Raw genomic sequence first — 16,097 nt, forward strand, 5'->3', positions numbered from 1 at the left:
GTATGACACAGTTCATACAGTTTGTGGGGTCAGTATGGACCTGCGGGATTATTCATATATATATATATATATATACCTTAATAATTCTCAGATGTGTCTTATCTCTACAAGCTCTTCTCACTTTACTAATTAAACTTAACCCTTTAGGTATGATCATCTTCTTAAATTGTAATGAGGCAACCATATGTGATTTCCTTGTTTTGAATTGTTTTATTTAGGGGTGTCAATCGGTCGGTTTGGTTTGGTTTTGATCAGGTTGAATAGGTTTCGGTCTAGGAATGAGGGAGATTAAAACCAATCCATTAAGGAATTTCAGTTTTCGGTCGGTTTTGGTTTCGGACCGGTTGGTTTCGATTTATTTCAGTTTTTCAGTATCGGGTTAATACCGGTTTAGATCGTTTTTATTATTGGGCTTGAATCATAATGAAATCTTACATACATAACTTATAGTGACAAGATTTGATGAAAAAACATTTTAAATTTATGATTATGATTAAATTGTGGTTTATCGTTGTAAGAGAACTAATATTGAAACCAATGGATAACAAATTACTAAGAAGATAACTAATATTGAAATCACAAAATGAATTCTATTATCCCCAATCATTCATTCAATTATCCAACTGGTTTTGTATAGTGAACAAGGAAATCAATGGAAGCATTGTTACAATTTACAAATCAATTTCTCTATTCATAACCTAATATTCAATGATTTGTAATAATTTCCCTTGCAATAAAAAGTTTTCTCACTAATATTGTGAAAAATGGATAGTCAATTCACCAATTTATAATCTCATAATCATTTATTTTTTTATTGGTTTTATTTGGTTTGGTTTTGGATTAGTTATTGGTCGGTTCGGTTTGGACCAATTTTTGAAAATTGATCCTAATATACCTCAGTCCAAAACCAATCCAATAATAATCGGTTTGATTCGATTCAAGTTTTATCAATCGATTTCGATCGGTTTTATCGATTCAGGCTAGGTTTTGACACCCCTAGTTTTACTTTTTAATGTATTTACACTAATACATTTTTATATGATCAGCCAGGGCCAGAGTCAGCCTAGCCTTGAATGGTAAAATAGGGTCAGAGTGGGGGTCAATTTCTCAATGGGAGTGATGCCAAATTACCAATTACCAAGTGACCTCCACCTATAAAACCAGAGTAAGGATAAGAGATTAGTTGGCATAAGTTATATATATATATATATATATATGAACCGTATGCCAAATCATATATACAGTTCTTCTACAATACAGAATTTCTCTATGTATGCATATTCGTTTCCCTCAGTTGAACTTTCTCTGGAGACTCCCGCAGACCCAAAAACAGTTGCAGGGCAGTGAGGTTGGTTCTCAGATCTCTTTCTTTATACCTCTGAATCTTTCGAGCTTCAATTATTTGAAGAAAGTAGTTGATTCTATTAATTTTCTGTTATGACTTATGAGAATAAGATTGGAGGCCTTCAATACCGATAAAAGGACTTCTCTTTTCTTGGTAGTTACTGTGAGTCTGTGATTGAATTGAATTTGAATTTACTAGGTCTCTTTCTTCCCGAGATCTGCTTAAATGATGGGAAATTTGTATTGAATTTGTTCCGTATAATGTTTTGATGGGTTGCTGAATCTTGTAGTTAGTGTTGCGTATAAGCTTGAATATTTTGGTTTGTTCTAATTTTGGGCAAGAAATTTGTTTTTTGTTTTTCCTGAATCCTCTGTTTCTTCTAGTCTTTTGATGTTTGAAATTAGCATTTTGAAGATTCATTGACAGTTGGGAAGGAGTTGGCCCTATTTAATTGAGAAACGATGTGATAGCATATTGGTTCTTGCGTTTTCTTGGATGCATTTTAGATTAGGTTTGCTTTGCTGGGAAATTGGCTTTTTTTTTTGGGTAGTTTTTGTCAAAGATGATTCTATTTTAAGATAAATGGTGTAGTCTGCAGGTGGTGTCTTCCACTTATCATGTTTTTTCTGCTAGTCTTGGTTTCCTTGGTTGAGATGCTTCTACTAGATGGATGGGGTGGGTGCATGGTTGATACAGCTCCCCCATTGTATTCGCACTTCGCCACTTATAAGTCTGTGTCATTTCCTAAATATAGAAGCTAATCATGCTTGATAACATCTATATGAATTTGGACTTATGGGGACAGAGTTGATTGAAATCCCAATCTCAAACCTTCTTTTGTGTCATCTTTCCAATGCAAAAGAAAAAACCTGGATGAGCTTTGGCTACACACACTAACTGGCTTTGTTTGAAAGTCCAGCTTGAAGAGCTGATAGATAGATAGAAGAGTGTTGAGGATTGATGTCTTGTATTCAAAGGAATGGATATCAACCATTTATGGGCATTCTACTGGATATGGGGTTCTGGCCTGTGGACATAGGCATCTTGTCAAACCTAGTATATCTTTGCATTGTTGTTTGCTGTTTCCTTTTTTTATTTGTTTCTTTTCTTTCTTGCTGCATGGTTAGGTTCAGTTTTCAAACAAGAGATCCTCACAATTATATATATATATATAATGTTCTCTGTGGGGAAGTGCACCTTCCGTCAGTGCCCCCCCCCCCCCCCCCCCCTTTCTGTCTGTTTTTCTCGTTCCCATGTAAAACGGCCCATATGGGTAGGGGAGAAAGGGGGCACCGGTGGAGGGTGCGCTTCCCCACAGTTTGCACTCCTCCTTCTATATCTCGATAATTACGTCTTGGCTGCACATTTTTTATTCTCCTCTTTATGACATGCATTTGACCTATGTTCATTCTAGATCGAGTTCTAAGTTATTTACTTTGATCCAACGATTATATGTTATATATCTGTTTGCACTTGGTATTTCTGAAAATATTAGCAGAAGGACTTGTGGTTTTGGGATTAGTAGTTTAAGCTGTTTCAGTTGGAGATAATAAATTGATCTCTGAATCATGAGCTACTTGTGGCCAGAGGCGGGGCATTCAAGTAGATATATAACATATAAATTGGTGTGTGTGTGTGTGTGTGTGTGTGTGCGCGCGCGCCCAAAGAAAGACAGTATTTGCAACTTGGGAGATAATAATTTATCTGATGGTAAAGTCAATAAACGTTAAGAAATAGCATTCAAGAAACTTTCTAAAATCCTGATTCTTAGATCATGATTTCCTACCTTTTATTTTATTTATTTATTATTATTTTTTTTAATGTTCGTTTAACCAAAGATTTCATTAAAAAGGTGAAACTAAAATTCTGGAGATAAGTGAAAATTTCAGAGCATGACTTGAACTCTCATTTGCCACAGCCATAAATTTCTTTTCCACTTTTTCATTTTGACTTGCTCCAAGTATGGCATCGAATAGAGTGGATTGGAGGTCCAGGATTCGAGTAGCAGATCCCATCTAGCTGTGTTCTACTTCGTTATTATTTTTGTGATTTGTTTCCTTTCACTTTGCTTTCCTTTTCCCAGTCTTTGCTTGGATCCATGTAGCCAACCCCATTAATTTGTATGCTTATCTATGTTGTTCAGACTCTCTTCCCTAAAGATCCTAGCACATAAAAAATGGCCAGTGGAAAAGTCCTAGCACATATTGAGGTTTTTCTTATCATCAATTCATGTCGATAGTGTAATTGTATCAGACTACGTTTTTTTGTTTGTGGGACATATCATTGGGCCCTGGCCCCTGGGATTTATAACTGTCATAGTTTCTTTTTTATTTTTTCCTTTGGTAAAGACTGTCATAATTTCCTTGCCAACCAGATATAGAGAGACAACTGAAGATTAAGGCTTCCACATCTCCCCCAGATAAAATTATTTGTTTCCTTCCTCCTTTACCTAATTGAAAAAGAACAGGAAAATAAAAGATTTGTGTGTGGACTCCCCCCTCCCCTCCAAAACTTCCAAATGTGATTATGTTGAACATTGATGGCAGCCAGGACCTGTAGGTATGGAGGGTTTTTCAAGGCCATGATGGTAATTTTAGGTTGGTGTTTTCTGATCCATTTGGAATTTGTGATTATATCATGGAAAGGGTTGAAGGGATGAAAATTCTTTTCAAATCAATGATTGAATGATCTCAACATTGAAGGGGGAATCAAGTTTGCTCATTATGTGGTTACCTACCTATGATGGGGACCCATGGAGGTACTCACACATCATCAGGAAAAGTTAGAACCCTTAGTTCTACTGGTAACATTGTTTGTGGTGGTGTTGACATCTAGAATGGTCTACCTGATGAATTGGCTAAGGTTGGGAGGGGTCTAGGCACTTGTACTATTTTGGAGTCCATATGTCAGGTTCTATGGTCCTTCATATCTCTTCTTCTTGTTGATCTTGTACTAATAGTGCTTGTTTGGCTAAGGTTCTTGGGTTTCTACTTCCCGACTTCTAGAAGCCAACTCCTGGTTATTATAGGGGCTACAAAGGTGAAGCACCCTTCCCCAGTTTCTCCAGATTACAGTGATTCTAGCAGTAATGATTCAAAAAGAATTATGTTATTGGGCACTAACACGATTGTAATCTCTCCAGAAAAGTTGGATGAGTCCAATGGTTGTCTGGTTGTGGAAGATATTTGGTTTAACTGCTAGAATACTCTGAAAGCATGCCCGGATGATATTTGTCCAGTTTGAACCATTGGGGTCACTCCCGATTAAGGAAACTGGTTCAAACCCAGTGAAAATTAAAATGCATTGTTGTTACTTAGAAATTGGTTTAAAGCTACCCAAAGGTCTTTCTCTGCATGAACAATCATATGCACATGCAAAGTCATGATTTTAAGCACTGAGACCATCGTATTTTTGGGGTGAGCAAGCCACCAGGCAGAGAATTCCCTTTTGGTTATAGGGGATGCTTGACTGCTTATGTATAATTCCCTTTTGTTTGAAGGGCATGCTTGATTGTTATGTCTAAAATTAATTTTACAACCAATCTAGGAACTTAGAATACTAGTAAAATATTTGTTTCTTTTGTATGCCCCTTGTGACAGTATGTAGGCTTCTTTTCTTTTTCCTGTTGTTCATCAAGACTTGTATATGCATTACTGTTCTGTTCCGGGTCACTACCTGAAGTTTCACATTCTTGGAATAATGGTGACATTTGAATATGCCTTGTCACAATGGTATAACAGTGTTATATTCTTTTTGCATAGCTGCGATAATATGTTTTCTCACTCTGTTTGCATTTTTTATTGCAGTAAAGCTAGTTTTAAGGTTGGAGGTGCCCCAAGATCTATAATGAGTCTAGCTTGTCTCTAGCTTGTCTTGTTTGTCATATTGCTGAAAGTCCCTCCCAATCTTTTAGGAGTTACTCTGTTTCAAGTTCAGATAATGAGGGCCGTTGTTCTATAATCATCAACTGTTTGAACAAGAAAGCATCTCTTGGACCAGAGGCACCAAGTAGCATGATCACATCAGCCAAAGTAACCCCATACCCAATTTTGGCCAACAGTCAGGGAGTCACAGGAACCCCAAGGCTAATGCGGAGCCGTGCTACCAGGAGGGACCTTATGAGAGACTGGAACTTTGATGAATGAGCAGTGGAGCTTTAATTTTGCATCTGACTGGATAAAAGAGTAGAGCGATGTTGATTCGGTAGACAGACCGACCTTAGAATGACATAGTAAGTTAGGACTCGCTTCTATTTGAGCATTTCTGCATATATATATATATATATAACCTGATCCAAACTTGTGCAATGCATGGGCAAGAGTATTATCTCCTTGGTAGGAACTGTACAGGTACTGATGACTGGAGTTGCTTTTGTTACTGTCTCTCTCTCTCTCAATCTCTCTCTCTCTCTCTCTCTCTCTAAGTATGTTTCCAAATCAATGTCTCAGTTGATTTTTATGTTTCATGCCATTAGTCCACCTATCAAAACAGATTCTATAGCTGTGATATTGGAAGTGTCTGTTGTTGTATGGACCTTTTGTTTCACTTGTTTAAAGGAGGTTTTCTGATCTTATCAAGTGATGATTAAAATATTACCTACGTACAACCATTTAGTGGTAGTTATGTAATCCTGAAACATGAATCCTTTAAACCAACCAAAGCAGAGAAATAATCAAATGATGAACCAATGAAGTGAAAAAGGGAGAGAAGGCATTCTAAACGTGAAGGAAAGTTGCTGGAGAAAAGGATTCATTGTTGACCATGCTATCATTGGATGTTTGGGTCGCCAATCTCTTGCTTTATAATGAGAGAGCCACAAAGTAGAGTCGTTTATGAACCTACAAAAATGAACCTACAAAGTAAGCCAAAGGGTTTGATCCCAGGACCTCCTTTTTTGGGTGCCGTCTCTTTTATGTGTTATCTAAGATATTTCTTTTGACAATACGTGGGAGTGAATGGAGAAAGGGACGAGATTTCCTTTGGTTTGAAAATTGTCAAGTTTGCAGAACACCGCTACCCATAGATGTCTTCGTCCTTGCAAGATGTAGCCTCTCCTCTGCCCCAGTGGCATGTTTTGTTCTTGTTTTCTTTACATATTTGTATTCCCGCTGCTCTTTTGCTGCTTCCTCTTTTCTTCATCATCTTCCCTACCACCCACTAGAGGAGGACCCATTCCTCGAAATCAAGCAGAAGTGTGAGCACTCTTTTTCTCAAGACGAACGCCTTCACTACCAATTGTTCTTTCGTGAATCAGCAGGTCGCCTTTGCTATTGACTGTTCTTCCATGAATCAACCATGCTTGTACAAGGGAGGCAGTTTGGTGGGTGTACACCGTACATGCGATATCAAATTTCTATGAACATAATGAATCCTTTTCTAGTTGTCATTCCAATTCAACATTTGTGAGAAACAATAACCAAGCAATAGGTATAAGACTTTGACAAAAACAATTATATTAATTGAAATGTAATTACAAGTAAAGGATGATTTACTTGTTGAAAGAATCCTCTGAAACAGTAATAGAAATCGTCTGTCTTAAGTAGAGTTGAGTCATACTCTCCTTAAGGTATTTGAACGCCCCGTATATATGTATGCAACCGTGTTGACCTTACGTTCTCACCTCCAAGATAAAACAACTCCCAAATTGACTAATGTGCACTTCCAATAATCGATTCCAATAGGTATGTCTGAAGGTAATATTCAGAAACTCACAGTAAACCAATACCAGAAAGAAAACAGAAACCAGAAGCACTTGCAGAGAACAGAGAACAAAAAAAAAAAAACTCTCACAGTATGTATTTCGTACAATACCCAACAAAAGCAGAGTTATGTATATGTGGAATGTAAGCCTCTGTATACGAATGGGTAGACCTGTATGTATAGGTACTCGTACATATACAGGTGTCTCTTTGTAATGAGAAGGGTACATTCACTTATGGGGAAGGGTACATGTCTCATACATACAGGCACATGCATGTACATACGTATGTACATTTATTGGGTACATACACCAATAATGTCCCTTAGGAAAAAGTGTGGAATAAAAATTGCATGTAGTAAAAAATAGGTTCTTTGAATCGGGCCGGGCCAGTCTGGCTCGACAACAATAGTAACATCTTGTCTTCATCCTCGAACTTAACCTCTAGGTTTGTAAGTTTACTTACGATCTGATTGAACATGTTAAGATGCTCTAATAGATCCGTACCTTCCTCCATCTGTAGAGAATACAATTGCTTCTTTACGAACAACTTGTTCGTTAAGGACTTCGTCATGTAGATGCTTTCAAGTTTCGCCCATAACTACGGTGCAGATTCAATACCCACAACATATTGTAGGGCATCATCAGAAAGATTTAATCAAATAGCACTTACCGTCTTTTCCCCCATCTCTTCCCAATCTTCGTCAGTAATTTTTGTAGGTTTCTTCGACTTCCCCAACAACGTTTTCATCAAACCCTGTTGTATCAGAAAATCCTTCATCCTTTGATGCCAGAGGGTGAAATTGTTCTTCTCATTAAACCTCTCAATGTCATACTTGACATTTGATCTCTTCCCTGCCATCGTGATAGTAAACCCTAGAAAACGAAAACCTAGAGCTCTAATACCAATTTGTAGAAATGTAACCCTAAAACGATGCAGAAGATAATGGAAAAACAAAACAAACAATGCACACGGATTTTACGAGGTTCGGCAAAGTTGCCTACGTCCCAGGTGGGATGAGATCCTGCCTATCTAGGTGCTGCACCAGTACTCCCTGGATTAAACTGCAATGGAATAGAAGACATCATACACCAACAATTGGTGCATGGTTGATGCATATCAGATTTGCTCCAAGTGAAGAATAGATATTGAGGGAGAATTTGAAATGAAAAAAGGCTAATGCATAACAAGCCTAATCAAATATAGCCTTTTGTTATATAGCAGATCATCCACCTACTCTTCAATTTCATGGTAATTGAATAGTTCTGAACCTGCTCTGCATCCACTTACTCTTTAACCTACCTCATTGGTTGTCAGTCTCTCAAACGCTATATTTCAGTGTGGGGGCTGGAAGGATGAGACTGAGAATTAATCTCCTTCTGTTACATAATGATTACATGGGCTAAAACAGGTTGCCTGTTTCATGTAAATTTTCCTTTGGAAAGAAATTAGATATTTTTTCCTCATTTCCCATTTCATATTCAGTCCAAACCTAAGTTTTTTAAGGTTTATTTGCTGCAATACATCTTGCTAAAAGGATAATTGATCAAAACTGTCACAAAAAGTGAATATGTGATGCTTCTTGAACAGATTGTTGTTCTGTATGAATCAATATTGCTACTTTTTTATCTATTGATCCATATTGCTGTTCTGTATGAATCACATTCAAACTGAACGAAGGGAATTTGATCAATGCCTAGTTCAAAACCAGAACTCCAAAACTTCTCATGATGTAACCAACAGAAGAAAAGGATGAAAGAGAGTTTTATACCATCAAAGAACAAATGTGCAGCAAAACAAAATAAATGCAAGATAGAGTTGTAACAGTCAAGATTCTGGAGCAGAAAAATATTCAGATACAATAAATTGGGAATGAGGTTATCATCTTTAGGACAAGCAGCAAAATAAATGCAATATGCATAGTAAGGATGCTTTTTTTTTGCCATTTCATATATTTCATTTTTATGATACAGAGTTAGTGAACAATGAAGCACTAAGCATAGCAATCACCCTTACATTTTTCATATCAATGCCTCTTTTCACCAATCAAAACTCATCAAAAATTAGAGAAAATAACCCAAAATGAACAGTAAAAGCTATTCTGCTACTTGAGAACAAATAAGTTTCAGAAGTCCCATTTTTTAACATAACCAGATTGTCCATCTGGTTTTACAAAACTAATTCAAATCTAAACTCAATTACAACCCAAAAAAATAACACCAAACCTACATTCATCAAAAACTCAAGATAAACATTAACAGTGTTTCAAAAGTGTTTTGTCCAAAGTCTTGGTAGATTCGAACCACCATAACCTGGGCATTAGCCCAGATGCTCTACCATTTTGAGCTAAAGACTCCTTACCTCCAAAAAAAATTTGTTCGTACATTAGAGGCTAATCCAATTACCATTGGCTATTTTTAAGTGGCAGGGATAGGTAACCCAATTTGTTTCCTATTCCAAGGTTACAGGGGAGGCCACTTCTGTTGACATAGGTTTAGAGATATAGTTTGTTTATTTGAATTTGAAAGGATCCTGATAAGAGAGAAGAAATGTACAAATTTGATAGCTATGGCCATTTTTTATCTTGCCACTGCTTGTTAAAGTTTCTCATACTCTGCAACTAGTCTTGTCGGGTTTTAGGAGTCTGAATTGGATTGGTGGAATCACCCGACCTTGATCCCTGTTCACCCCGACCTAGAATATGGTTGATTCTAAAGTTAATTGTGGCTGATTTTATGATTTTTGTAACTGATTCAACCCATTCTGGCTGATCTGGAATGGAATCGGCCCCAAACCCCTACTCTTGAACCCTGACTCTTGCTCCTTGTTGCTTGAAGTTAAGGAGAAGAACAATGTCTTAGAGTGTAGTAGGCATAGATTACCTTCTTCCAGGAACAAGCATTCAAGATTAAGCAGGACAAAAATTCTAGAACAATAGTCCATTATTTTGCTAAACCAGGGAAAAATGACAAGAAGGAGAAGAAGAAGAGAGGAAGAATGGATATAAACCAAGTAAGAGTTGGATTACATTTAAAACAAAAGAACACAATCATACATAAGAAATCCATGATCAAATAAAAACTAAAATCACCCATAAATCTAATAGAAAGAAGAACTTAGGCACATGTTATCTATAAAGTCATGAAACAAAGGATTTCCATCTTAAACATACCTGAGTAGACCATGACCTTCATTCGCAGAGAAACCCACTCCTTGGCTCGCAGAGAGAGGGTTGTGAGAGAGCTACAATGAGAAGGGAGAGAGAGACCCTTATCGTAGAGATTGTGGTGTGAGGGAGATGCAATGAGAGGGGTGAGAGAGAGGATGCAGAGAATTGTGAGCCTGCAACAGAGATGCAACGAGAGGGTTGAGAGAGAGAGAGAGAGAATCGTGCGAGGGAAAATGGTAGGACCAAAATTTCAAATAAGCTTTTAGGGATTTTGAAGTTCAAGACAAAGGAATTCCATCTTAAACATACCTGAGCAAACTGCGACCTTTGTTCGCAAAGAAACCCACTCCTTCGTTCGTAGAGAGAGGGTTGTGAGAGAGCTACAGTGAGAAGGGTGAGAGAGAGAGAGACCCTTATCGTGGAGATTGTGGTGTGAGGAAGATGCAATGAGAGGGGTGAGAGATATCTGCAGAGAATCGGGAGCCTGCAAGAGAGATGCGGCGAGAGGGTTGAGAGAGAGAGAGAGAGAGAGAGAGAGAGAGAGAGAATTGTGCTAGGGAAAATGGTAGGATCAAAATTTCAAACACAGCTTTTAGGGATTCTGAAATTCAAAATTCAAAACCTATTTTGCCTTACGGTTTGGGTGAACCGGTTATGAAGTTTGGTTCGAGTCATCCACACTTGTAAACCAGATGTAATAACCCTCACCCAACCGAATTAATCTTGACCATTCATGATGAACTGGACACGTGTCCTCTTCTGCAATTAGCAAAACATAGCAAAACAGAGATGAAGAAAAACAGATGATTTTTATTCGTATTCCTCTGCTATCTACGTAGGGTAAAAATTCTCTGTTTTTCTTAATATATATATAGATATATATATATATATTTGGCTACCTGCAGAAGAGGACACGTGTCCTCCTTTAGACCAACGGCCAAGATTGATCTTAGGTTGAAGCTCATGCAAAATCGGTTTGAGGTAAACGAACCGAACCATTCAATGAATCAAACCGGATTGAGTCACTTTTTGAATTAAAACATTCAGAAACCCCCGCTGGAAGCCCTCTCTCGCACGACACTCCCTCTCTCACCCCTCTCTCTATCTCTCACACCTCTCTCTGCTCACGAAGGAGAAGCTCTGCTAGGGTTTCATCTCGGTCGCTCTCACTAAGGAGAAGCTCTGTTACCCTATGTCGATTTCTCTCTCTGCTCACGAAGAGATCGCTGATACTCTCTATTTGATCTAGGTTTGAGTACTCACGAAAGCTGACCCTAAATCTCTCGCTTTCACGAAGCTCTGTCTGTTGGTCACGAAGCTCTATCTGTTCTCTCTGTTACTCATTATCGCTGACGAAGGTTTCTCCTAGGGTTTTCGCTACCTATATCTTGCAAGAGGAAGCAGGCGACACCAAGAGATTCTCTGTGCAACTTCTTTTTCCCACACCAATCGGCGACATGTAAACCCATATCCTAATTTTTTTTCTCTAGTCTGTTATGTTCTCTTAGTATGTCGTACGTCCCTCCAACTTTAAACCCTAGAGAGGCACTCTCAGTGTAAAGCCAAAAAAGAATTATTGTATATAAACAATAGCAGACCATGAAAAGCCAAAAAAAATAAAAAAAGGTTTCTCTCATATTAAACACTATATATAGATCCATCCGGTGATAGACTAGTTTGTGGTGTCAAATGCTCCAAATAACTAAAGCAGGTTTGTTAACTACTGGCTGTTTACCTTAGGTTTGGGCTGCTTTTAATTGATTTCTTCCCATACTTCCTACATTGGAATTCATCATCCATGATTTCAAGCTCAGATTTCATTCTAAATGCCACCCTAGAACCCAGATCCCCTTTAATTCTCTTCATTCCACTAACATTTTCTGCAAATACAGTAAAAGGTACAGAAAATTAGGGATATATACTAATCAAATTTGTAATTATTAAACAATATAGGTAGATAATGTAATAGTAGGTTATTGGGTAGATCTCACTTGCACATCACTCCTTGTGGTTTCATTTCGACTATTTAGAATTGAATGATCTACCTATATTGTTTAATTACTGGGTAGATATCACTGTTCTGTTCTCTTGGTTTGCCTTAGAACAACCTAATCTTTAGCCTCTAATGTACTAACAAATTTTTTTTTTTCTGTAGGTAAGGAGTCTTTAGCTCAAAATGGTAGAGCACCTGGGATAATGGCCAGGTTATGGTGGTTCGAATCCACCAAGACTCTTCTTCAACAGTTTAATTTTAATATTTCCCTTGACAATGATAATTAAATGACATGAATTATGTAGTGTAGTGTAAAAGTAAACCCTTGTGTGTTATGTGATTGTCCCTAATCTGGATCCTCTATTTGTTAGGAGATTGAATCCTTATTGTTTGAATAAGAATCCCAAGGGAAAGCTGGGTTCAAGGCTGCTAGTTTCAAGTTCACTGCTGTTGCACCTAGAACAAGACTTACATTCTATAGTTCCTATTACCACACAAGTAGAGTCAACTTTGGAACCTGGGGTTATGCCCAACCCTTAGATGAAGTATCAAGGAGAAGAAAAATACAAGAATGGTTACAAGAAAATGAAACTCATTTAAACTCATTTAAGTTCCAATTATGGCTGAATTGCCTCAAGCCAATACTGAAACCTTTATTGAAAAAAAACTGAATGAGCATTAAAAGGTCAAAACAAAATGAGCATTTTAAACCCTCAGCAAGAATAGATTAGTTTCTTTATGTTATTTGGATTAAAAAAAAAAAAATCAATTACAACTAAGGTTAGATTCTTGATGTTATTTGGTATGGAAGGGAGGATCATACCTACGGCACTTCTGTTTTGAGTTTTCTTGGCAGCAACTTTCAATGGTGATTTACCTTACATCTAACCAGTTACTTGAGTTCATTTGTAGGTATGTACCATTTTATACCCATTATTTTGGGATAAGGTTTGGTTAAGATGAGCAGGGTATTTCTCAATGTTCCAGACCAAAAAAAAAAAGGAAAATCAATCCACATATTGCAAGGACATGAAGCAAAGCACAGTGGCTTCAGTTCCAGTTCTCACGTTTTGAAATATTCCATGCATTTGAAGTCTTGGGTGATCATGATTTCCTTCAGCAAGATTCCACTGAATTTTTTCTCATGAAATGCTTAAGGTTATTCTAAAGGTTCAAAGTGAAAAAGTCTACTTTTACTGAATTGCTGAAGACAGAGTACTTTTCTACTGATATGGCTAAATATGTGCTTGTTGTCCATCCAGCATATGCCCATGTCAGCTTTCATCTCTATTGCTGCCAAAAATTCATATGAGCTGATCCTGCACAAATACAGAAGGCAGAGGCTCGGATGTTTATCCAGGGTTAGTCCCCTCCGATGCCCAAGTTAGAGATCGGCCGCATAGCTTTTCACAAGGGTAATGGTGAGGGTTTTTCTGCATACCTTTCTTCCTCTGCTCGGGCCCTCTCTTATAGTCCTTAGGGTTTAGTGTTTCTCTTTTCCTTGGAGGAGTCCTCCTCGGGTCTGCCTCCTTTCCTCTTCGAGTCCTACTCGGATACGTCTTATCCCCTTCGTGGGGAATATTCTCACCACGTGGTTGACGCAGTCAGACTCCTGGCAGACTCTAACAGGTGAGCGACATGTGTCCTCTCCTTAGATACCACGTGTTCTTACCCTACTGGGCAATCAATTTGGCCGTATCAGTAGTCCCCTTACTCTCACCAGGAGGCTCTTCCTGTGGGAGTAACCAAGTTTTTTATCATTTTTTCCTCGTTCATGCGTCCCTTCGGCCTTATTCATTCGGCTTCGACCTTAGTTTTGCTTGAGACCGAGACCTTCGGTCAGGTCAGCTCGGCCTGAGCTCCCAACCAAGGTAGGGACCTTCGGTCAGGTCCTCTCGGCCTTGGCCTGAGCTCCCAACCGAGGTTGTGACCTTCGGTCAGGTCTGCTCAGCTTTGGCTTGAGCCCCCAACCGAGGTGAGGACCTTCGGTCAGGTCCACTCGGCCTTGGCCTGAGCTCCCAACTGAGGTAGGGACCTTCGGTCAGGTCAGCTCGATCTCGACCTGAGCTCCCAACCGAGGTTAAGACCTTCGGTCAGGTTAGCTTGGCCTCGGCCTGAGCTCCCAACCGAGGTATGGACCTTTGGTCAGGTCCGCTCGGCCTTGGCCTAAGCTCCCAACCGAGATTGTGACCTTCGGTCAGGTCCGCTCGGCCTTGGCCTGAGCTCCCAACCGAGGTTGTGACCTTCGGTCAGGTCCGCTTGGCTTTGGCCTGAGCTCCCAACCGAGGTTAAGACTTTCGGTCAGGTCAACTTGGCCTCGGCCTGAGCTCCCAACCGAGGTAGGGACCTTTGGTCAGGTCCGCTCGGCCTTGGCCTGAGCTCCCAACCTAGGTTGTGACCTTCGGTCAGGTCCGCTCGGCTTTGGCCTAAGCCCCCAACCAAGGTGAGGACCTTAGGTTAGGTCCGCTCGGCTTTGGCCTGAGCCCCTAACCGAGGTGAGGACCTTCGGTAAGGTCCGCTTGGCCTTAGCCTGAGCTCCCAACCGAGGTTGTGACCTTCGGTCAGGTCCACTCGGCTTTGGCCTGAGCCCCCAACTGAGGTGAGAACCTTCGGTCGAGTCCGCTCGGCTTTGGCCTGAGCCCCCAACCGAGGTAGGGACCTTCGATCAGGTCCGCTCGGCTTTGGCCTGAGCCCCCAACCGAGGTGAGGACCTTCAGTCAGGTCCGCTAGGCCTTGGCCTGAGCTCCCAACCGAGGTTGTGACCTTCGATCAGGTCCGCTTGGCTTTGGCCTGAGCCCCCAACCGAGGTGAGGACCTTTGGTCAGGTCCGCTAGGCTTTGGCCTGAGCCCCCAACCGAGGTAGGGACCTTCGGTCAGGTCCGCTCGGCTTTGGCCTGAGCCCCCAACCGAGGTGAGGACCTTCGGTCGAGTTCGCTCGACGTTGGCCTCAGCCCCCAACTGAGGTGAGAACCTTCGGTCAGGTTTGCTCGGCTTTGGCCTGGGCCCCCAACCGAGTTAGGGACCTTCGGTTAGGTCCGCTCAGTATTGGCCTGAGCTCCCAACCGAGGTGAGGACCTTCAATCAGGTCTGCTCGGCTTTGGCCTGAGCCCCCAACTGAGGTGAGGACCTTCGGTCAGGTCTACTTTGGAGCAGATCTCGAGGGGTCGTAATTGGTGACGTGACGGGGCTATTAATGCTCAGGCAGTCGTACCATTTTTCTCCTATTTATAAAGTGTGGGAGTCCATTTGTAGGCCACTTTCGTTTTTCCCTCGGAGAGCCTTCCTTCGGTCAAGGTGTTCCTTTTCCTTTAGCGCTTCGTCTTCACCAAAAGTAAGAGTGATGTCTTCTTCATCCAGGTACAGTCCCTCATCCTCCGAGAGGACAATGTCTCACCGTAGGTATCGGAGTCCAAGGGGTCCGAGGGATGTCCTCGGACTCTTCCATCGATTTGCCCTCTTCTCGCAACTCATCGTCCGTGGCCTCGCCGACTGGGTCCGAGGGTGGCTCAAACGGTGAGGGATTCAAGGAGAGGGTGCTTGAATTTCGAGCCCAGACCTGGGACCCCCTCGAGGTGGAGGCCCTGCACATCGTCTCCACCATGGATGAGCTGGAGCTGGGGGAGCTAAGGGCCTCTTTCAGTATCTTGGATGCTTTCGAGCTCCGACTACCGAAATCGACCAATCGAGACAGCTATCAGAACTTTGAAGAGTTGTGCCTATATAAGGAGGTGTTTAAGGCCGGCCTTTGGCTTCCCTTCCATCATTTCTTTGCCCGGGTGTTTCAGCACTACGGGATTTGTCCGACCCAGCTGGCACCGAACAGATGGCGGCAGATGCTTAGCTTCGTCGTCCTTTTCTCTAGGCGCCAAAGGCCTCTCTCCCTCCCTCTGT

At 40.6% G+C, this 16,097-nt stretch overlaps 1 protein-coding gene across 1 annotated transcript; it reads left to right on the plus strand.

The window, feature by feature from the left end:
- Window positions 1–5,166: 5,166 nt before the first annotated feature.
- On the plus strand, window positions 5,167–5,935 carry LOC122059407 (the record flags this gene model as incomplete). Its single annotated transcript, XM_042622179.1, has 1 exon — window positions 5,167–5,935. A coding segment is annotated over one exon (324 nt), but the record flags the coding sequence as incomplete, so codon positions are not given.
- Window positions 5,936–16,097: the final 10,162 nt, after the last annotated feature.

The sequence above is a fragment of the Macadamia integrifolia genome, chromosome 13, assembly GCF_013358625.1.
Source record: "Macadamia integrifolia cultivar HAES 741 chromosome 13, SCU_Mint_v3, whole genome shotgun sequence".
In the NCBI taxonomy this organism is placed as follows: domain Eukaryota; kingdom Viridiplantae; phylum Streptophyta; class Magnoliopsida; order Proteales; family Proteaceae; genus Macadamia; species Macadamia integrifolia.